Raw genomic sequence first — 22,954 nt, 5'->3', positions numbered from 1 at the left:
CCCCCACTTCTTCTGGCTTGTAGAGTTTCTGCCAAGAGATCTGCTGTTAGTCTGATGGGCTTCCCTTTGTGGGTAACCTGACCTTTCTCTCTGGCTACCCTTAAGATTTTTTCCTTCATTTCAACTTTGGTGAATCTGACAATTACGTGTCTTGGAGTTGCTCTTCTCGAGGAGTATCTTTGTGGCGTTCTCTGTATTTCCTGAATTTGAATGTTGGCCTGCCTTACTAGGTTGGGGAAGTTCTCCTGGATGATATCCTGCAGAGTGTTTTCCAACTTGGTTCCATTTTCCCCGTTCACTTTCAGGCACCCCAATCAGACGTAGATTTGGTCTTTTCACATAATCCCATATTTCTTGGAGGCTTTGTTCATTTCTTCTTACTCTTTTTTCTCTACACTTCTCCTCACTTTATTTCATTCATTTGATCTTCAATCACTGATACTCTTTCTTTCAGTTCATTGAGTTGGTTACTGAAACTTGTGCATTTGTCACGTAGTTCTTGTGTTATGGTTTTCATCTCTATCAGTTCTTTTAAGGACTTCTCTACATTGATTATTCTAGTTAGCCATTCATCAGATCTTTTTTCAAGGTTTTTAGTTTCTTTGCGCTGGTTACATAGTTCTTCGTATAGCTCTGAGAAGTTTGATCGACTGAAGCCTTCTTCTCTCAATTCGTCAAAGTCATTCTCCGTCCAGCTTTGTTCCATTGCTGGTGATGAGCTGTGTTCCTTTGGAGGTGGAGATAACACTCTGATTTTTTGATTTTCCAGCTTTTCTGCACTGCTTTTTCCCCATCTTTGTAGTTTTATCTGCCTTTGGTCTTTGATCATGGTGACATACTGATGGGGTTTTGGTGTGGGTGTCCTTTCTGTTTGTTAGTTTTCCTTCTAACAGTCAGGACCCTCAGCTGTAGGTCTGTTGGAGTTTGCTTGAAGTCCCCTCCAGACCCTGTTTTCCTGGGTATTGGCAGCGGAGGCTGCAGAAGATAGGCTGAACAGCAAGTGTTGCTGTCTGATTCTTGCTCTGGAAGCTTCGTCTCAGGGGTGTACCCAGCCGTGTGAGGTGTGAGGTGTCGGTCTGCACCTAGTGGGGGATGTCTCCCAGTTAGGCTACTCAGAGGTCAGGGACCCACTTGAGCAGGCATTCTGTGCATTCTCAGATCTCAACCTCCGTGCTGGGAGATCCACTGCTCTCTTCAAAGCTGTCAGACAGGGACATTTATCTCTGCCGAGCTTTCTGTTGCTTTTTGTTTAGACTCTACCCTGTCCCCAGAGGTGGAGTCTACAGAGGCAGGCAGGCCTCCTTGAGCCATGGTGGGCTCCACCCAATTCGCTCCACCCAATTGGAGCTTCCAGGGAGCTTTGTTTATGGACTTAAGCCTCAGCAGTGGAGGGCGCCCCTCCCCCAGTCTCACTGCCACCTTGCAGTTAGATCTCAGACTGCTATGCTAGCAATGAGGGAGGCTCCGTGGGTGTGGGACCCTCTGGGCCAGGTGTGGGATATAATCTCCTGGTGTGCCATTTGCTAAGACCCTTGGTAAAATGCAGTATTAGGGTGGGAGTTACCCAATTTTCCAGATGTTGTTTGTCTCCATTTCCTTTGGCTTGGAAAAGGAATTCCCTTCCTCCTTGCGCTTCCCAGGTGAGGCGATGCCTCACCCTGCTTCAGCGCTTGGTGATCGGGCTGCACGCTTTGACCAGCACCAACTGTCTGACTCGCCCCAGTGAGATGAACCTGGTACCTCAGTTGAAAATGCAGAAATCAGCTGTCTTTTGTGTCGCTCATGCTGGGAGCTGGAGGCTGGAGCTGTTCCTATTCGGCCATCTTGGGTGCATCCCCCATTTTTTTTTTCCATGTTTGTTGTTGTTTTCTCCTGGGATTCCCTTTACCTTCCTTCTTAATAGTCCTTTCTGGGAATTTTGTGATGGCAACCTGCCTTTCCTCCTGTTGAACCTTGTGTAAAGTATAATATAAATTTAAGAAACTTTCTTTAGGTGTTTATGCAAGTATGAAAACTGGCCATTTAATACTTTGGCAAAGAGTCTTTAAAATTATTAGGTCTAGTTTCCCAATTATTGCTGTGATCTTAGTCTCCTGAGCTGTCTTGATTCCCCTGTTGCACATCAGTAACTTTCAGCATGTGTGTGTGTGTGTGTGTGTATGTATGTATGTGTGTGTATGTGTGATATGAGGGAAGTCTTTTTAATGGTACTGTTTTCTTGGACATTTAGAGACCATGTGCATGGAGCCACCTCTTTATGTTATCTACAGGGAATGGAAACCCCACTAAATTCATAAGGGTGATACAGTTTTTGATAAACACCAGTAAAGTCATGAGTCATTAGACAAAATTCTTGCTGATCATGATCTAAGATTTCTCAAATTTATACTGAAGGCATTAAATGATTTTCTAAACTTCTAAAATGCTTTCTGCTGTTCAACCTTTTTTCTAGTGATAAAAGCATTGCTTATTATAAGAAATGAATCCTCTTCTACCTGCTGCTCTAGTTTTGTGAATTTTTAGATTTTTCAAAGTGAGACAATTTTTTCATTTAAAATGTGAAAATTTCAAGTCAGATATATCATTACCTCCACCAGACTTCACATACTCCCAGTCTCTTTTTTCATAAGGTAGTATTCTTAATAATTTGGCATTTATCCTTCAGAAACTTTTTTATAATTTATATTTTCAAACTTATAATAGTCTTGATTTGAATTTTATATATATATATATATATATTTTTGAGACAAGTCTCACTCTGTCACTCAGGCTGGAATGCAGTCGTGTAATCTCAGCTCGCTGCAACCTCTGCCTTCTGGGTTCAAGTGATTCTCGTGCCTCAGCCTTCCAGGTAGCTGTGATTATGGCGTGTTGGCACATACCTGGCTAATTTTTGTGTTTTGTGTAGAGCCAGAGTTTTGCCATGTTGCCCAGGCTGGTCTCTAACTCCTGGGCCTAAGTGATCCACCCACCTCAGCCTCCCAAAATGCTGGGATTATAGGCGTGAGCTACTGCGCCCGACCTGTATTTTATAATTTACTGTATATATAATTCAACTTGCTTTCTTTTAGTAATGTATTTTAGGGCTTTTCTTTGATAACATAGAGCTATATGCTTTTTAAAAATTATTGTATTTTGTAATATGAGCGTCTATAAGTTGGATAGTTATATGCCTATTGATAGACATTAAGGCCATTTTTACTTCTTGACATTACAAAATATGCTACAGTGAACTTTTTTGTGCATGTTTGGCAAGAGTGTGTTAAATGTTGATAACTATTGCAAAATTGTCCTGTATGAAGGATCCTTTTTCCGGATAGACCACATCATAGGAAGTAGACTAAAGCAGAACTCCTGGGTTGAAGCAGGGTAAAGGGGTGGACCTGTGCTTCCCTTTTGTCTTTGGTAGTGATTTTTGAGAAATTTTGGAGAGATCTTGGAGTTGCAAGGAACCCAGCTTGAAAGTATTTTGAAATGGAAAAATGTTAATATGTGTAAATAAATAGAAAACCACAAGCCTTTAGTAGCTGTAAATACTGCATACATAGTATGGCTAAACTGACTATAAAACCCTCTTTCAGATTGATAGTGTAAGTAGTCTTATAGTGTAAGTGTGATTATATGTATCAATAGATTACAAATCTACCTGAAGTAAATATTAAAGCTGTAGATCAAAGTCTTATGCTGCCCTCTGCAAGTAATCTCTAAAAATTAATAATATTCACGAAGCTATTCTGCAGTTTCTAGAAATCTTTGGCATAATTGTGTGGTTTTATTTCCATAATTTTTTCTCTAGTAAAACTACCAAAAATGTCTTATTTTTAAAATAAGGAGTGTAAAATAATTGACAGCATATTTCTATGGTGTTTTTATACTTTTGTATTCAGTTTCTGTATTGTTAAATGTAAACCTTTTCTGTTATTTCTGCTTCCTTGTCAAAAACCATGACAGAATAATCTATTGTCCTTTTAGAATTTTCTAACTAACCATTTCTATGTGTGCTTCTCTTCATCTAGGAAGCTTTCTTTGGAAAAGATCTTCTAGATACAAGTAGACAAAGCAAGATAAGTTTAGATAATCTATCAGAAGATGCAGCTCAGCTTTCATATAAAACAAACATGAATGCAGGTTTCTTGTATCCTTCCTTGGATCCACTACTTAGTTCATCCTCGGCTCCAACAAAATCTGGAACTCACGGTATGTAGAATTATTCACGGATACTTTCTTTATATCATATGACATACGTCTTCCTTTCATTTATATCTTTTTGAAATGTTTTTGTTTGGCCTCATGTGCCTTTTAAAAATCAACTGTATTGAAGTATAACTTACATTTAGTAAATGGAACTATTTTAAGTGTACAGGTGTATAAGATGTAGCAAATTAATTTACCTGTGTAACTAGTACCAACATCAAGAGTTGTGAAAGAAAACATTTGGTTTACACTTTGCTGAGGGCAATGTGAGGGGTTATAATTTGGCCAACAGTGACTTTTTTTACTAAAAATCTAAGATAGATTTTTGTTAATCATACAGCTGAAATTCAAAACAGAAACCAAAATGGATGTGGGGGTAGTTAGGACCTTGTTGGCATACTGTTTTAGTACAGTGAAGTCTGTTGACCTAGGTCATGGTTTCTTACTACTGACAGATTGAGCCAATAATTGTTTGTTGTGGGAGGGAGGCTTTCTAGTGTATTAAAGGATGTTTAACAGCATCTTTGTCCTCATGATGATCAAAAATATCTCCAGATATTGCCAAATATCTTTTGGTGGGCAAAATCGCCCCCTGGTTGAGAATCATTATCCTAAATGCAGTGCCTATAGGAACTACTAACAATCAGAAAGGTATGAGAACTTGATATATTTACAGAGTTACAGCAATGTCAGCAAGGCTCTAGGAGTTTAACTCATTGGGTAGGTAAGTGTTGTGATCAGTGTTTCTCGCACTTCTTGGATTTTTATGGTACTGTCAATTGTAAATCATTGTTCTTCTGGTAAGCTTCCTTTTTTACCATTGATTGCATTTGTTACTCAGTTAATTTTATAAACTCATTTTGAAAAACAATTTTAAAGCAATCTTCCACTGAAAAGTGACTTTTGTTGTTGAGTAGTTAATGCTTCATTAACTTGGCATTATCCTGAATTGAAATACTGACATTTTTGATTTTGACTTTTTGAAATAGTTGGAAGCAATCTTACCCTCTGTTGGACACATGTGCATGTCCAGTCTGCCTCACTGTTTGTAGTGAGGTCATGCTTCTTGTTTGTTCAGTCTTAGATATTTTTTAACTCCTACTTTGATTCGGTCGTTTTAAGTATTGACCTGCTCTTGTCCTTGTCAATATGTTGTTAAAATAATGTATAATGAAAGACCTGTGGGTCCTTCAAAGGATATTTTATGACAAAGTATATCTTGTAACTATCGTAACTAGCCACTTGAAGACTTAAATAGGAGCTCTTTGCAGTTGAGTTTTAAAAGGAGAAGGATTGAAATTGGACAGAGAACATATAGGAAAGATATTGATACAAGTTATTTTTTTATTTGATTATTTTTTCCACAAAACTACTGAAGAGAGAACAGGTTTACAATAAGGCCAAAACTTGGAGGACAGAAAAATATACCCATTTCAAAACCTAGATTAATTGTTCTTTGCAGTTGAACCACTCTTTTCACTTTGTAATGGAAAATTAATGACTAAAGGCTTTTTTTAAACATGTCACTCATTATAGCCTATTATATCAATTTTAATGATTTATTCAGATATAAAATCCTTTAAGTAGAAGCAAACTTGTAAAACAGTCTTTAAAAAATTAGTTATAATTTGTATAGTAGAATTCCATTACTTTAAAACAAAAAACTGCTATATGACCCCTAAAAAAATTACCCAGAATTTTTTTCTTTCAACCACAGTGTTATCTAGAAAATGCATTATTGAAATAATTTTCTCTAAAAAATTCCTGGATATTTGGGCACACAAAACTGAATGTGATATATTATGTACGAATTACATTTTGGAAACTAGATAATGGAACCACGACTGTTTGACAGAAATATTTGACCTGGAATATTACATTTATGCCCTCGTCCCCCTTTTAAATAAAAATAAACTTGAGATGGGTTAAAAATTTCAGTTTCTCTTTACTGAATGACTAATATAATTATTAAAGCAAGCCTAAACAAGATTTTCAATAGTTTCTTGGTTAAGCCCCAAACCCTTAGAATCCTCCTTGACTTTTCTTTCCCTTTTATTCATCCATATGTTTGTCTCTGCCTTCAAAATACATCCCAAAGCCAACCACTTGTCTCAGCTTTCCTTAGAACCCTAGTGCTGACATCACCTTACCTCTCAGACTGCACAGGTGCCCTTTTCTGATGTTGCCAGCCCTCCCCAATTCCCACCCCACATCTGCTCTACATAGAGCAGCCAGTATGTTCCCTTTAAAATATTAGTCATCTCCTATCTTTCAGCCTCTCAACACCTTCTCATTACACTTCAGAATAAAACCCAGTCTTCCCCATGATCTCTAAGATCTTACACAATCTTGCCCTAGCTGCCTGTTTTTTATCCCTACCGCAGTTTTTCTGTTACCGCTCTGGCCTCTCGTTGGCAAACCCAGCTTGCCCCAGGGGCTTTATGTCTGCTTTGCCTTAGTTTGGAGGGTTATCTCCATCTTTGTGCATATAGCTTACTCCCTCATTCAGTTTTATGCTCAGTCATCTAAAGGTCTTCACAGACCACTCTGTCTAATGCAACATCCCCACAGCTTATTTTTAATCCTTTTTCCTTGTTTTTTCTTTAAATAGCACTTATAGCGATGTCATTTATTTACTAACTCCCTCCGAGAAAGTAAGCCCTCTGAGGACGTGCACTTTGTTTCGGTCATTGCTCAGTGGGCAATGCCTCATATGTGATCCATAGACACAGTTCTGTGGGTAGTGAAATACTTTTTTAAATAAATCAGTGAGTGAGTAATCAGTATGAACAGCAAAGCTGGAAGTACTAACTAGATGGTACCTGGCTTGTGCTCCATATGGAATTTCTAAAGAGTGATAGATTTGTCTTTCGTATTTTAACTTTTCCTACTGTGTTTTAATTTCTCAATGTCACTTTTAGACATACCAATTTCTTAAGCAAAATTTTTTTTTGCTTTGTTTCTTACAGCAAAGCAAGTTGCTTTGTTTCTTATTCTGTTTCACTTTTATTGCCTACAGGTCTTGAAATTTTGTCTGAATTTTTAGTAAATTTTTGTAATTCAAAACGTTACTTCCTTTGCTATGAAAAATTTTTACTGTAAAATTAAGAGTCTCAGGTTTTTATTCTAGCACTTGCCTCAGTATCTGCTGTACCCTAGGTTTTTAGCAAATGGCTTAATATCTGGGAAAATACTGAAATTTTAAAAAACATATTTACTATATTTAGGTCCTGCTGATGACCCATTAGCTGATATTTCTGAAGTTTTAAACACAGATGATGACATTCTTGGAATAATTTCAGATGATCTAGCAAAATCAGTTGATCATTCAGGTATATATGAATGCTGTTTGCCCTTTCTCTGGTTTCTGGTGTGAGTGAGAGGTGTGTGATGTGTGGAACAAGTTTAGCCTTTTGTGTGTTTCCCAGTAACTTTGTTTTTGTTTTTGGCTTTGTTAAAGAACTCAGCATTTTATTTGATCTACCTCAGCTTTCCTGCTTTAGGAGGGGATATAGCAAGTTAATTTCTGTTGTCTTTCTAATTGCATCACATTTAAGGCATGTTGCCTTAAAGTCTTGCTGTATCTTGTTTCTTCTTTTGTTTGCATTTTCCCTCACTTCCCGCTCCTGTGGTAATCATCCATTTTATTTGGTTTGGGTCTTATAGGTCTTGATTTATGCACTTTCCAGGTTGAGAGCTCACCTTTTCCATTTGGTAAGAAACTGAGCAATGGATGACGGCTGACTAGAAGTAGTCTTCTTTTTTTATAGTGATTTCAGCTGAAACAACCTGTAGGTGCATGCTGTTTATCAGTAGTGCTAATGTCTCACTAATCCATACTTTGCTTTTCCCTTTTTGTGTGTGGCTAAAGCATAGTATAGCTGTACTGTACTTTGGGTGACTTTGTCAATAGTTTTTCTTTAATGAATAATTTTTTGTTAATATGTGATTTATAATATTACCTAAATGTTGTAGAGCTAGTTCCTAATATAAGATCAAATAAGAACAAACTAAATTTTTTCTTAATAGTAATAATATTGAGAAAGCATGAAAAAAATGTAGATGATAAACGATTTTTACATGTGACTCTCAACAAATGTGAGCTACAGCATGTTACAATTTTGTAAATGTACATAATCAGAATGTGCCTACAGAATATTTTAAAAATATTACCTATAATTGAAGTTATTTACAAAAGGACAATGTTAAACACTGAGAATTTTAGGACTTTTCATTAATTTATATGAAACACATTCCTTTTTACATACTGCACATAATTGAACTGTACATTTGATACCACTATTTTCCAAATTAAAGCAATGATTTGTATATCGATTTCTTATAAACGCCTATCTTAATGAAGCTTTTTTTTTCTTTCTTTTTATTTTTTATTTTTTTTTGGCAGAAGTTGGCAAGTTAAAATCAGATGTATTCTTTTGTTCCTCAGGAAATGTTTTTTACTTAAAATAGAACTTTACATGGCACCTAATACAAATATATTGTGCCTAATTTTTACTCAGTGACTCTCCAAATTGATATGAGAATTCTAATTCAGAATTACAGACTTTATTTCTCTATTTTAATCATATTGTTGTAGATTAAGTACAGGTAAATAGTGCTATACATTTTTGTGTGAGTATTCTGAATGTACCTTTAAATTTATTTTCCTTACTCTTTTAGATATTGGTCCTGTCCCTGATGATCCTTCTTTGCCTCAGCCAAGTGTCAATCAGAGTTCACGACCATTAAGTGAAGAACAACTAGATGGGATCCTCAGTCCCGAACTAGACAAAATGGTCACAGATGGTAAAATATTTGCCCTACATCTAGGCTTTCTAAAAGACCTGAGTAAATATGATTTTTAAAGACTTTTGCATGGTTATAATTTAACTTCTAATTATTTCTATGTCAGTTAAATGCTATTTTGTATCAGTATATTGAATTAGTAGCTGTTAATGTTTCTATTTTTTTTTTTTAATTTATTCTAGGAGCAATTCTTGGAAAATTATATAAAATTCCAGGTAAATGTGTTTTGATTTTTTAGTTTATGAAAATGGCATTCCCCATACCATGAGCCTACTAGTCTTTTAATCTTGTTACTATTACTGTTTTATCTCCTAGAGCTTGGCGGAAAAGATGTTGAAGACTTATTTACAGCTGTACTTAGTCCTGCGAACACTCAGCCAACTCCATTGCCACAGCCTCCCCCACCAACACAGCTGTTGCCAATACACAATCAGGGTATGTTATGACTTTATAATTCTGTATTACATTCACACCCGTGTGTATATATGTGGATATATATACACACACAAGCAAGTTTTGTCCTGTTCTTTAGTAGCCACATATACAAACTGGTAGGGAGAAAAACCCTTTTGTGATGATAGAAAACTACTAACTTCAGTCACATAGCTGTCTCCCTGAAATTCTCTGTAATTCTGTGATTATCCTTATGTCCAGAATTCTTTTGCTCGTTCATTGGCAGTAGGGAGGACGTAACAGTGCCTGCCCCTTCCCTCCCTGCAAGTTCCATTCCCAGCTCACTCCACTCCAGTCATTTCCCATATAGGCACTTCCATATGTGTGGAACTGTCCCCGCTCACCTAGCTGCCCGTACTCATTGATCTGCTCTCAGTTTCACTGTCATCTCTTGGAGGTTAGCTGGTTACCACCCTACCCCCATGTTTTTCATTTGTAGCACATGTCACAAATATAATACCTGTTTGGGTAATTCAGGTCTTCCCTTTGGATTGTAAGCTCTTTAAAGGCTAGGGTCATACATGTCTTGCCTTATATGCCCTGCCACAGAGTATGTGTTCAGTACATACTTTCATAGTATCCATGTAGACACTGAAATTTTGTGGACGTTTGCCTATTTTGTTCATTTTTCTTCTGCCTACTTATAACTAGCTACCAATTTCTCCCCTTTTCTGTAGAGCTGAAATTTGATAGCCTAGGATTCAGGTCTGTATGAGTAGATGGGGAAATTGGTTACAGGTATGGGAATCTCCTATAGGAAGGAGTTAATGGAGTTGCATGGTGGCATGTATATAACTCTATATGTAGTTTTGTTTTGTTTTGAGACAGGGTCTCTCTCTGTCACCCAGGCTGACAGGTAGTGGTATGAACACAGTCCACGGCAGCCACGATCTCCTGGGCTCAAGCAATCCTCCTGTCCTCAGCCTCCCATGTAACTGTGACCACAGGACACACACCACCATGCCTGGCTAAGTTTTTGATTTTTTGCAGAGATAGGGGTCTCACTTTGTTGCCCGGACCAGTCTAGAACTCCTGGGTTCAAGTGATCCTCCCACCTTGGCCTCCGTAAGTGCTGGGATTACAGGCGTGGACCTCTGTGCCCAGCTAGTATATATTTTTGATGATTTGAGCATAGGAACATTTCTCTGTATCCTGTTGTCACTACCTCATGACTATATCCTGAATTGAATAACATGAATCTTATCCTTTTCCTGTATATAAGAATCTTATCCTTATCCTGTTAAAGTGTGTGAATAATTTGTAACCTTTACTAACAACTTTGTATATACATGAAAAATTACATAATACACACAATGGAAATATTTGAGTTTTTACCAGTTTAGCCTCTAAACATAAATTTACCTTGAATTTTGCTAGGCTCAATATGTGATTTACATTTGGGTATTATACTCATCATAACTACTTCTTGCCTTAATTGTTCCCATATGCTTTTTTTTTTTTTTTTTCTTCTGAGATGGAGTCTCACTCTGTCACCCAGGCTGGAGTGCAATGGTGCAATCTTGGCTCAGTGCAACCTCTGCCCTCCGAGTTCAAGCGATTCTCCTGCCTCAGCCTCCCTAGTAGCTGGGATTACAGGTGCCTGCCACCACGCCCGGCTAATTGTTTTTATTTTTAGTAGAAATAGGGTTTCACCATCTTTGTCAGGCTGGTCTTCAACTCCTGACCTTGTGATCCATCCGCTTAGGCCTCCCAAAGTGCTGGGATTACAGGCATGAGCCACCATGCCCTTCCCCCATATGCTTTTTTAATGATTAAGAACTATTCAGTATTTCTCTTTTCAACTTATAAAAATGAGCTGTCTTTATGTTTTCTGAACTGAAAGTGCATATTTTAAAAATCAGAGATGTATTTCTTTATTAAAAACATCTTATAGTCATTATGAAAATCACTTCATTGTGCAGTCTCATTTTTAAAAGGTCTTGAGGGGATGACTTTTTTCTTTTTTTGCAAGGTGTTAATGTGTGATACAAGGTGAATCAGGCTGCCTACCATTAGGAGTTTGTAATTCTAATAATGTAGACTTTCAGGTATACAAGTAATGTGTAGTATAGTACAGAATAGTACAGCCTTATGAATCACTAAGATTTCATTGTTCTTGTTTGAAAGAATAGTAGTTCTAATGTAAGGGCAAAGCATGATCAAGTTACATATAGGGTGACACATAGTTATTCAAGAATGGCAACTTTAACATTTTCCAGAGCAAAGGGAGTGGGAATTGTTTAAGGAAGCAAAACTAGAAGTGGACATTGGTGCTGATTGTAAAGGGCTATGAGAAATAGGCAGAGGCAGCTGGCCCTTTCCCTACAGGCTTTTAAGAGCCTTTGAAGACCTCACACCAGTGGTATGATCTGATCACTTACATGTTTTGCTAAGGTAGCTTTGGTATCAATATTGGGAATAAATTTGGGACAAGAAGAGTACTAATGAGGTTATTGTGGTTGAGACTAAGTTAAAAAGTAGATTCCATGTAAAGATACTTTGGTGCTGATTGAAAGGAAGGAATAGATACGAGAGAAAATGACATTAGAACAAGTAGGACTGTGCTACTGAATGGATATAAGGTGTGAGGAAAGGGGGAAATTAAAGTGAATTAGACTATGTTTAAACCAGGGGCCCAGAGGATAATCATAAAAGATGGAACAAAGGAAGACTTAGTGTGTGTGCTGGTAGAAGGTAGTGGAGGTACAGTGAATTTAGTTTTAGACCTCTTTTAGGTTGGTAGAAATGGGACATATATACTATTCTGACTTACAGGCAGTTGCAGGTAGTCAAGGAGATGGATGAAAATGTAGGAATTATCTGTGTAATTGTGCTAATTGCAGATGTGGGAAGGATGAGATATATTAAGAGAATATACTGCCAGTAGAGTATAGAATCTCGAGCAGTGCTTTTTAATTAAATGTAATTAAGTATATGCTTAACTCATCTGACTTATATTAGGTGTGCACATTACATGTTTCTTATTGTTGTTCCTTTTAAAGGTTAGGTGAAAGTGAAAAAAGTAGTGAGAGATTTGAGACATTGAGTGAGAGGTATAGGATCTTGGAAATGAATGATCATTAGAGACAGGTTGTACAGTTAAGTAAGGTGAATACTTGAAAAACGTTGTTTCCTTGGACCATGGGAAGGTTGTTGGTAATCTTCAGTGGAGTAACTTCAGTAGACTTGATGAGAAAGGGAGGCAAAGTGTAATATGTTATTATGTAATATGTAATATGCTTTATTATCTGATGGTAATAAAGTTCAGAAAGTAGAGAATAGAATTTTCAAGATTGAGATAGAGTAACTTGAAGTCCCTTTATGTAAAAGTTGTGAAGTAACTTTTGAACTTTTATAAACTAATATGACTAGTTTGGGTAGATATGGTGGACTTGAAAAAAAAAGAGACCACTTCTTGAATAAAATAAGATGAAATACTTTGCTTTTACTTGTTTGTCCTTGAACAAATTATTTAATTTCTGTAGGTCCTCTTTGCTTAAATGGAGCTGAACATAATAACTTATTTCAGTGGGTTTTCGTGAAGCTGTAAAGCTTTTAAGACTGCTTAGCATAGCATAAAGTACTTAACAAATAATAGCTAATATTATTGGGAAAAGTTTCAACATAGTAGTATTGTAGTTACAGTAGATGGCACTGATAGATGGCTACAGAATGGATCACATTCTCCTTGCCAATAAACTCTTGTTTCTCCTAATTACATGAAAGACATTCAATATTGTTTATTAAAATTCCACATTCCTTAATGCAGCAGTCCCCAGCTTTTTTGGCACCAGGGACCAGTTTCAGGGAAGACGATTTTTTCACAAACCCAGGTTGGTGGGTTGGGGAATGGTTTTGCGATGCAGCTGTTCCACCTCAGATCATGAGGCATTAGATTCTCATAGGAACACGCTTGCATGCACACTGCACAACAGGGTTCACGCTCCTATGAGAATCTAATGCTGCCGCTGATCTGACAGGACGTGGAACTCAGGCAGTAATGGTCACTTGCCCGCTGTTCACCTACTGTGCAGCTGGGTTCCTAACAGGCTATGGACTGGTATCAGTCTATGGCCCCAGAGTTGGGGACCCCTGCCTTAATGGAACCTGCTTTTCACTGAAGTTGAAAATAGATGTAGTATTCTAGTTTGAAAAAAAGCAGAAATCTTGCCCTTTAATCCTTGGAGTAAATGTAAGTGTCATGAGACATTTGTCATTGTGAAAACCTGATCCAGTGGACCCAGCTGTGGTATTTAGTAGCATAAGCCCCTTTATGGAAGTCAGAGAGTTCTAGGAAGTCTTTGAGACAGAATCTTGTAAACTTGTCAGTGATCATCCTTAGTATCTGCACATACACACTGGAGCTAGGGCTTTAGTGTTGTAGTAACAACCACATGATGTGGTTTAAGTGAAAGACCGTTACGCATTGGACAATTGGAATTGTGAAAGACCATTACGCATTGGAATGACATTAGATAACAAAAAATCAGGTGATCAGGTTAGGAGTTCTCTAGTTACACCAAGTATTAGTCAACTCTGTATTGCCATTTGTGTAATTAATTGGTGATGTGGATCTCCTGTAATAGTATGGCTCTAAGTGTTGCAACAATTAACAGAGGCTTTGTGTATTTCCACAAATCATCAAGTTTAATTGGGAGGGCTTTTTGAAGGCACACAAAGTTTTTGTTGTTGTTCTTTCTTTTTTCTGGAAACTGCTCCAATATGGACAGTTGGCATACTTCCAAATAGTTCAGACAAGTAGACTTTCACAATAAGGATTGAAGTTACATGCTTAAAGTAGTGTTGTAAAGAAACATAAGATGGTCTTATTATTTGCCTAATGTCTATTTAGAAAGAAAACGATAAGGTATTTGATGTTTGTGAATAAGCTCGAATGAGAATTCAAATGCATTTGGGGGCTGAACTGTCAGTTATAAAAATTAGGCCAAAACCAGAGTGTATATATTTTTAGCAATAATCATCTGATTGATAGTGATAGATATATCGCTTACTCAAAACTATTTAGAGAAAGTATCAATTTAAGAATCACAGATGGGGTGGACACAGTGGCTCACACCTATAATCCCAGAACTTTGGAAGGCTGAGGCGGGTGGATCACTTGAGGCAGGAGTTTGAGATCAGCTTGGCCAAAATGGTGAAACCCCACCTCCACTAAAAATACAAAAATTAGCTGGGCATGGTGGCAGGTGCCTGTGATTCCAACTACTCAGGAGGCTGAGGCAGAATTGCTTGAACCTGGGAGGCAGAGGTGGCAGTGAGCTGAGATCTTGCCACTGCACTCCAGCCTGGGCGACAGAGTGAGACTCCGTCTCAAAAAAAAAAAAAAAAAAAACTTACTAGCATTTGCTGTGATTCATTTGTTTTTTAGGAGTTAATATGTATCAAATAGTTACTCCATACCAGGAACTGTGTTCAGAGCTGTATATATATTATCTCAATTAACCCAAATAACAGAATACCTGTGGTTTACAGAAATAGAAATTGATTCTGCTTCTAACAGGTAAAATTGAGGTTCACACCCCAGGCTTTTGGACTCCAGAACACTTGCTATTTCTAGTACACAATAATGAAATAGAGGATCACAGCTGTAGAGATCATATTTCAAAATCTTATAGCCAAAAGTGACTCTTTAAGTATTATATAATGTAATACTAAAAAATCCTACTTTTAAATTTCATTAAAGATTTTGATTTAGAAGTACAAGCATCTCTTCTATACTTGGGGGTTTGGTTCCAGGACCTCCAGGTATAACCAAAATCTGAGAATACAGAAGTCAAATGTTGGCCCTATGGAACCTGGCATACAAGAAAAGTTGGTCCTCTCTATGCACGGGTTTCACTGTGTTTTCCATCCTCATTCAGTTGAAAAAAATGTGTGTTTATGTGGACCCATGCAATTAAAAACCATGTTGTTCAAGGGTCAACTTTACTTCAGCTCCTTGTTATTTATGAATATTATGCAAATAGAATTATTTTTTTCTCTTAAGATGTTTTTTCACGGATGCCGCTCATGAATGGCCTTATTGGACCCAGTCCTCATCTCCCACATAATTCTTTGCCACCTGGAAGTGGACTGGGAACTTTCTCTGCAATTGCACAATCCCCTTATCCTGATGCCAGGTACAAGCCTTATTTTCTATGGAAACTTAAATTGCACTAATTTCTGTTTGATTTATATATAAATTAGTCTGCTTAAATGATTGTGTATGATATTGTAAGTTGCATTTATTGTGGCTTTTGCTATAAACATGTTACTTTTAACTATTTTGTAATAGGTTTTAATGAAAGCTGTACTTGGACATATATTAAAAAGTTACTTTATGTTTATAAAGTGAAGATATTTATTTTTTCCCAGGGATAAAAATTCAGCCTTTAATCCAATGGCAAGTGATCCTAACAACTCTTGGACATCATCAGCTCCCACTGTGGAAGGAGAAAATGACACACTGTCGAATGCTCAGAGAAGCACGCTTAAGTGGGAGAAAGAGGAGGCTCTGGGTGAAATGGCCACAGTTGCACCGGTTCTGTACACCAATATTAATTTCCCCAACTTAAAGGAAGAATTCCCTGGTAAGTCATGAATATATTATTTCTATTTTACCAACATTGTCACATGTGCAATAACTTTTTTTTTTAACTGTGATAGAGAGGTAGCTTAACTAATTTTCATCTGTGATGACCCACAGTATGAAGATTCCCTAGATATCTAGAAACATCTTTGCATATTTACTTTGTCCTAGACGGTGCGTCCATTCTCATATTTCTCAAAAGTTAGTTTCAATTAATGAGATGGCCAGTTTTTCAGCTCCTAGCAGTGCTTACTAATATGTGGAAATCAGTGTTATGTGATTCTTCAGAAATTTCTAAAACCCAAACTATCATTTAATCAAAAATATTGCTAGGCTAAATCAGTGAATTCTAAGTAGTGTTTATAGGAAACGAATTCAATATTGTCTTCCCTTCTTCTCCCCTCACCTTCCCTGAATGTCCAGCTATTACCACTGCCTCTTGAAAAAAGCAGATGATAAAATAATAGTACAGTTTGTGAAAATTCTGATTAACCAGTGAATGAGACGTTTGGATTAATGAGATGTTAATTATTGAATATATGCAGGCAATGCAGTTTTACTGTTTTGTCCTGGTGTCAGACAAACCAGGATTGAAAAAGTTATTCAGACTCAGTTTTGCAATTGTTTCCCAGCTATCTATCAGTACACAAACTCTTAAATTACTAGAGGGGTACCTGGAAGTGACTTTTCATTTGGATGACCCCTGATTTTTAGGTACCTTTTTGGATTGGCATCTTCATGGTACTTTAGTCCTTATGTATTGTAATAAATGAAATGCTTTTTATCCAACAATAGAAATCAATGGTTTGATGCAGGGAGACCTGTGAAGGCAGTGTCCCATTCTTCAGCCAGTTTCTTTCCATGCTTACATTTGCTGTTTATGAACATATATGGGTATGTTGTCATTTTGTGTCAGCACAAATTGTCCTTACAGCAGAGCTATAACTTTTTTAAAAGTATTTTTCTTTAATAATTTTACTTGTGATTCAAGAACCTCATGAAATACTGTGTTAAAGCTGTTGGTCTATGAACTGATTTTTCATTTTCATTGGCTTTTTGGAAGCTTGCTTTCTTTTTGTAATGTGGAATAAATAATTTCTATATTTATCGTTAACTGTTGATCGTAGCCAAGCATCTTCATTTTGTATACCATCATGACACTGAATTTCATACAAATGGTTTGAACTGATTACTTTTCCATGTGTTTGTTGTCCGCACATGCTAGTGAGATGCTTATTTATGACTTTGTTTACTTCTGGTAGGTCAAATTGATAGACTTCTGTTTAGCGCAGATGTTTTACAAACTTATGCTTTGGTTCTGGTGGTATCTTACCACCAGAGGGAATTTATTATGTTTGGCTTACATTTTTCTACTTTGTCCCTTGAATCTAAGAAAAACTTCCCAACTTTACAAGCTAGGCTGTTAATAAGGCAGCACTTCATTTAGAAAACATTTGTTTGATCTACAGTATGCCAGCATCTTTGTTCTTTGTAAAGAACTTAATATAGGTCTACTACCTCATGAGAATACGGCCTGAATAAGATTAACAGTCAGCAGTTAATCAACATTTTTTATTACAGCACATCATTAACATGACTCTGAGAAAGTGTTATACTCTGTTCTTTTGTTGCAGATTGGACTACTAGAGTGAAGCAAATTGCCAAATTGTGGAGAAAAGCAAGCTCACAGGAAAGAGCACCATATGTGGTATTTTAAGAAACTCCTATCTTTTAAATATTTAAATACAATGCTTGAACCTTATTTGTATTAGGTTAATAAAAAAACAAATTTCCATTTCAGAAAATGCTTTTTAGTACCTGTACAACAAGCAACTTTATTTTTACAGTGATTTCTAACTCATGTCTTAATAGAGAGTGTGACATTTTTATAAGCAAGTTAACAGAACGAAAATGTTGAAGATTGAAAATCAGCTATTATAGGGAGCAGGATGAATTCATTTCACTTTAAAATTGTTTTATCTCTTCAGCCGAGGTACAGTTGGCAGTCTGTATCCATGAGTTCTATATCTGTGGATTCAACCAACCATAGATAAATATTTTGGAAAAACGTCTATACTGAACTTGTACAGAGTCTTTTCCTTGTCATTATTTTTTTAAACAATATAGTATAACAATGATTTACATAGCATTTATATTGTGTTAAGTATTGCAAGTAATCTAAAGATGACTTAAAGTATACAGGAGGGGCCAGGCACAGTGGCCCACACCTGTAATTCCAGCACTTTGAGAGGCCAAGGTGGGCAGATGGCTTGAGCCCAGTAGTTCAAGACCCGCTTGGGCAACATAGCCAAGACCTCATCTCTATAAAAAAATGAAAAAATTAGCTAGCTGGGTATGATGGTGCATGCCTGTAGTCTCAACTACTTGAGAGATTTGAGGGGTTGAGGCTTCAGTGAGCCAAAATTGTGCCACTGCATTCCAGCCTAGGTGACAGAACAAGACCCTGCTATGTCAAAAAATAAAAAAGGAGAAAGTATACAGGAGGATATGTGTAGGTTATATGCAAATACTATGACATTTTCTATAAGGGGCTTGAGCATCTGTGGATTTTGGTTTCTGCAGGGAATCCTGGAACCAATACTCCATGGATACAGAGGGACAACTGTATTCAATTTGGAGAGTGGATTGGCATGCCTCATTGTCTTCCACAGTCACCTCTTTCCTTGTTAGGTTTCATAGTGAATCTATGCATCTTGAAAGAGAAATATTTAGACATCTTTAAAGAGTTTTTGACACATGATCTTTGCCATGAACTATTAGGTAATTTTATAAGATTTGCAGTTCATATGGTAAATTATTTTCTCCCAAAGAGCCAAATTAAAATTGTCAGCTGGAACCAAATCCTTGCTTTCATTTTAAAGCATATTAAATGTGTATTATTGTTGGAAAATATGTATAGTTATTTTCCAGCTTGTTCCCCAGTGCACATATTTTCATTTACAGTGATTATTTTGAATAGAGCATATATGTGTGTATATGCTTTATCACATATATATAGATGTATTGATATACTGTGTTTTATCTTGACTTTAATTAGGTAATGACAGAATTTTTAAAATTTTTAAATAATTTCTTTAATGATACATTTCAAATATCCAGATTTTTTTTTTTTTTAAAGACTGATTGGATATTTTTCTTTTTTCTAATTTTTTTTTTTTTTTTTTTGAGATGGAGCTTCGCTGTTGTTGCCCGGACTGGAGTGCAGTGGTGCGATCTCGGCTCACTGCACCTTCTGCCTTCCAGATTCAAGCGATTCTCCTGCCTCAGTCTCCCAAGAAGCTGGGATTACAGGCATGTGCCACCATGCCCGGCTGATTTTTTTTTTTTTTTGAGACAGAGTTTTGCTCTTGTTGCCCAGGCTGGAGTGCAACCATGCAATCTTGGCTCACCACAACCTCCGCCTCCCGGGTTCAAGTGATTCTCCTGCCTCAACCTCCCGAGTAGCTGGGATTACAGGCATGCGCCACCATACCTGGCTAATTTTGTATTTTTAGTAGAGACAGGGTGTCTCCATATTGTTCAGGCTGGTCTCGAACTCCTGACCTCAGGTGATCCGCCCGCTCCAGCCTCCCAAAGTACTGAGATTATAGGCGTGATCCACTGCCCCCGGCCTAGTTTTGTGTTTTTAGTGGAGGTGGGGGTTTCACCATGTTGGTCAGGCTGGTCTCGAACACCTGGCCTCAGGTGCTCCACCTGCCTTGGCCTCCCAAAGTACTGGGATTATGAGCATGAGCCACCGTGCCTGGCCCCAGCCCCTTCTTTCTAAATTGAAGGAGATGTGATTTCTAAGGATGTGTTAAGAAAACTAGGAGCTAAAATATTAAATCACACCTGGGATCTTTAAGCTTAATTCAGATGCATAGAGAGGATTATATCCTCAACTGATAGATACTGTGCACTGTAAAGAGAGAAGATGAGTAAGTGTCCAGATCCTTTTTTGGGAGGTGCCGTAAGTATTTCAGCTATTTTACCTGACTTTTTTTTCTTTTATTTGAGAAAGTTCATGATAGTTTTATTTTATTCCTTAAAACATTTAACATAATCTGGGGAATATTTTTTGTCTTCTTTTGTCAAAGCAAAAAGCCAGAGATAACAGAGCTGCTTTACGCATTAATAAAGTACAGATGTCAAATGATTCCATGAAAAGGCAGCAACAGCAAGACAGCATCGATCCCAGCTCTCGTATTGATTCGGAGCTTTTTAAAGATCCATTAAAGCAAAGAGAATCAGAACATGAACAGGAATGGAAATTTAGACAGGTATGGAATTTTTGGATAATCTACTTTTTGAAGTTGCATTTTTATGTTTTGAGAGGGAGGTCTTTGCATTATTATTTTAGAATATAGTTCTTAGACCACGAAAATTTGATTAAGGATAGACTTGTTTCTCTTTTCAGTAAAATATATTTAAATTGATTTGGGAAGTTTATTGAAATACTACAAACAATATACTGCCCTAGGCACAAATGGAACATGCCATGATGAGTAATTTCTCTTCTTCAGGAATTCATAATCTAATATGGGAGCAATCTGGTAGCTGCTGACATCAAACAAACCAAGTTTCTGTTGCTTTTTCCCACCATGATGGTAGTTTTCTTCCTTAACCTAAATATGATTGCTTTTTCTTTCTATTTTAATAGCAAATGCGTCAGAAAAGTAAGCAGCAAGCTAAAATTGAAGCCACACAGAAACTTGAACAGGTGAAAAATGAGCAGCAGCAGCAGCAACAACAGCAGTTTGGTTCTCAGCATCTTCTGGTGCAGTCTGGTTCAGATACACCAAGTAGTGGGATACAGAGTCCCTTGACACCTCAGCCTGGCAATGGAAATATGTCTCCTGCACAGTCATTCCATAAAGAACTGTTTACAAAACAGCCACCCAGTACCCCTACATCTACATCTTCAGATGATGTGTTTGTAAAACCACAAGCTCCACCTCCTCCTCCAGCCCCATCCCGGATTCCCATTCAGGAGGGTCTTTCTCAGGCTCAGACTTCTCAGCCACCTTCACCACAAGTGTTTTCACCTGGGTCCTCCAACTCACGACCACCATCTCCAGTGGATCCATATGCAAAAATGGTTGGTACCCCTCGACCACCTCCTGTGGGCCATAGTTTTTCCAGAAGAAATTCTGCTGCACCAGTGGAAAACTGTACACCTTTATCATCGGTATCTAGGCCCCTTCAAATGAATGAGACAACAGCAAATAGGCCATCGCCAGTCAGAGATTTATGTTCTTCCTCCATGACAAATAATGACCCCTATGCAAAACCTCCAGACACACCTAGGCCTGTGATGACAGATCAATTTCCCAAATCCTTGGGCCTCTCCCGGTCTCCTGTAGTTTCAGAACAAACTGCAAAAGGCCCTGTAGCAGCTGGAACCAATGATCACTTTACTAAACCATCTCCTAGGGCAGATGTGTTTCAAAGACAACGGATACCTGACCCATATGCACGACCCTTGTTGACACCTGCACCTCTTGATAGTGGTCCTGGACCTTTTAAGACTCCAATGCAACCTCCTCCATCCTCTCAGGATCCTTATGGATCAGTGTCACAGGCATCAAGGCGATTGTCTATTGACCCTTATGAAAGGCCTGCTTTGACACCAAGACCTATAGATAATTTTTCTCATAATCAGTCAAATGATCCGTATAGTCAGGCTCCCCTAACCCCACATCCAGCAATGAATGAATCTTTTGCCCATCCTTCAAGGGCTTTTTCCCAGCCTGGAACCATATCAAGGCCAACATCTCAGGACCCATACTCCCAGCCCCCAGGAACTCCACGACCTGTTGTAGATTCTTACTCCCAATCTTCAGGAACAGCTAGGTCTAATACAGACCCTTACTCTCAACCTCCTGGAACTCCCCGGCCTACTACTGTTGACCCATATAGTCAGCAGCCCCCAACCCCAAGACCATCTACACAGACTGACTTGTTTGTTACATCTGTAACTAATCAGAGGCATTCTGATCCATATGCTCATCCTCCCAGAACACCAAGACCTGGAATATCTGTCCCTTACTCTCAGCCACCAGCAACACCAAGGCCAAGGATTTCAGAGGGTTTTACTAGGTCCTCAATGACAAGACCAGTCCTCATGCCAAATCAGGATCCTTTCCTGCAAGCAGCACAAAACCGAGGACCAGCTTTACCTGGCCCGTTGGTAAGGCCACCCGATACATGTTCCCAGACACCTAGGCCCCCTGGACCTGGTCTTTCAGACACATTTAGCCGTGTTTCCCCATCTGCTACCCGTGATCCCTATGATCAGCCTCCGGTGACTCCAAGATCTCAGTCGGACTCTTTTGGAACCAGTCAAGCTGCCCATGATGTTGCTGATCAGCCAAGGCCTGGGTCAGAGGGGAGCTTCTGTGCATCTTCAAACTCTCCAATGCACTCCCAAGGCCAGCAGTTCTCTGGTGTCTCCCAGCTTCCTGGACCTGTGCCAACTTCAGGGGTAACTGACACACAGAATACTGTGAATATGGCCCAAGCAGATACGGAAAAATTGAGACAGGTAAACACATTGTATGTTCTCAGTTTTAAATGTATTATTTGAGGAAGCTGTTCATTTCATCAAACTGAGTAATTTCTACACAGGGGTTAATTTCTTATTTTTTTAATTCTGTAGAGTTTGTCATACTGCAAAAAAGAAAAATGAAATTGATGAAATTAACACCAGTTTAATTTATTCTGTATCTGATTTCAGTCTTCATGAATTCACAGGGGATCCTTAAATATTGGAGCTTTGTTTTCTGATAGTTGTCTGGCAAGTAAAAGTACCCAAATCATCAAATTACTTTTCCTAATATATTGAGTAGTTAAATGTAACTGGTGTTTCATCAGACTTTGAAATATTACAGTAGCCACATAATGAAAGTATCA

General features: G+C 37.9%; 1 protein-coding gene across 1 annotated transcript in view; it reads left to right on the top strand.

The window, feature by feature from the left end:
• The window catches only part of KMT2C (lysine (K)-specific methyltransferase 2C), a 233,018-nt gene that overhangs the window by 164,030 nt on the left and 46,034 nt on the right, over positions 1-22,954 (top strand). Inside the window, exons 26-35 of the mRNA XM_011941521.1 lie at positions 4,017-4,197; positions 7,422-7,526; positions 8,875-9,000; positions 9,183-9,215; positions 9,316-9,435; positions 15,461-15,593; positions 15,829-16,043; positions 17,677-17,750; positions 20,140-20,322; positions 20,703-22,586. Of these exons, the coding sequence (XP_011796911.1) occupies positions 4,017-4,197; positions 7,422-7,526; positions 8,875-9,000; positions 9,183-9,215; positions 9,316-9,435; positions 15,461-15,593; positions 15,829-16,043; positions 17,677-17,750; positions 20,140-20,322; positions 20,703-22,586 (3,054 nt within the window). The remainder of the gene's footprint in view (positions 1-4,016; positions 4,198-7,421; positions 7,527-8,874; positions 9,001-9,182; positions 9,216-9,315; positions 9,436-15,460; positions 15,594-15,828; positions 16,044-17,676; positions 17,751-20,139; positions 20,323-20,702; positions 22,587-22,954) is intronic.

This window comes from Colobus angolensis, unplaced genomic scaffold, assembly GCF_000951035.1.
Source record: "Colobus angolensis palliatus isolate OR3802 unplaced genomic scaffold, Cang.pa_1.0 Scaffold2, whole genome shotgun sequence".
NCBI lineage: Eukaryota > Metazoa > Chordata > Mammalia > Primates > Cercopithecidae > Colobus > Colobus angolensis.
This window is presented reverse-complemented; position numbering and strand designations above follow the sequence as displayed.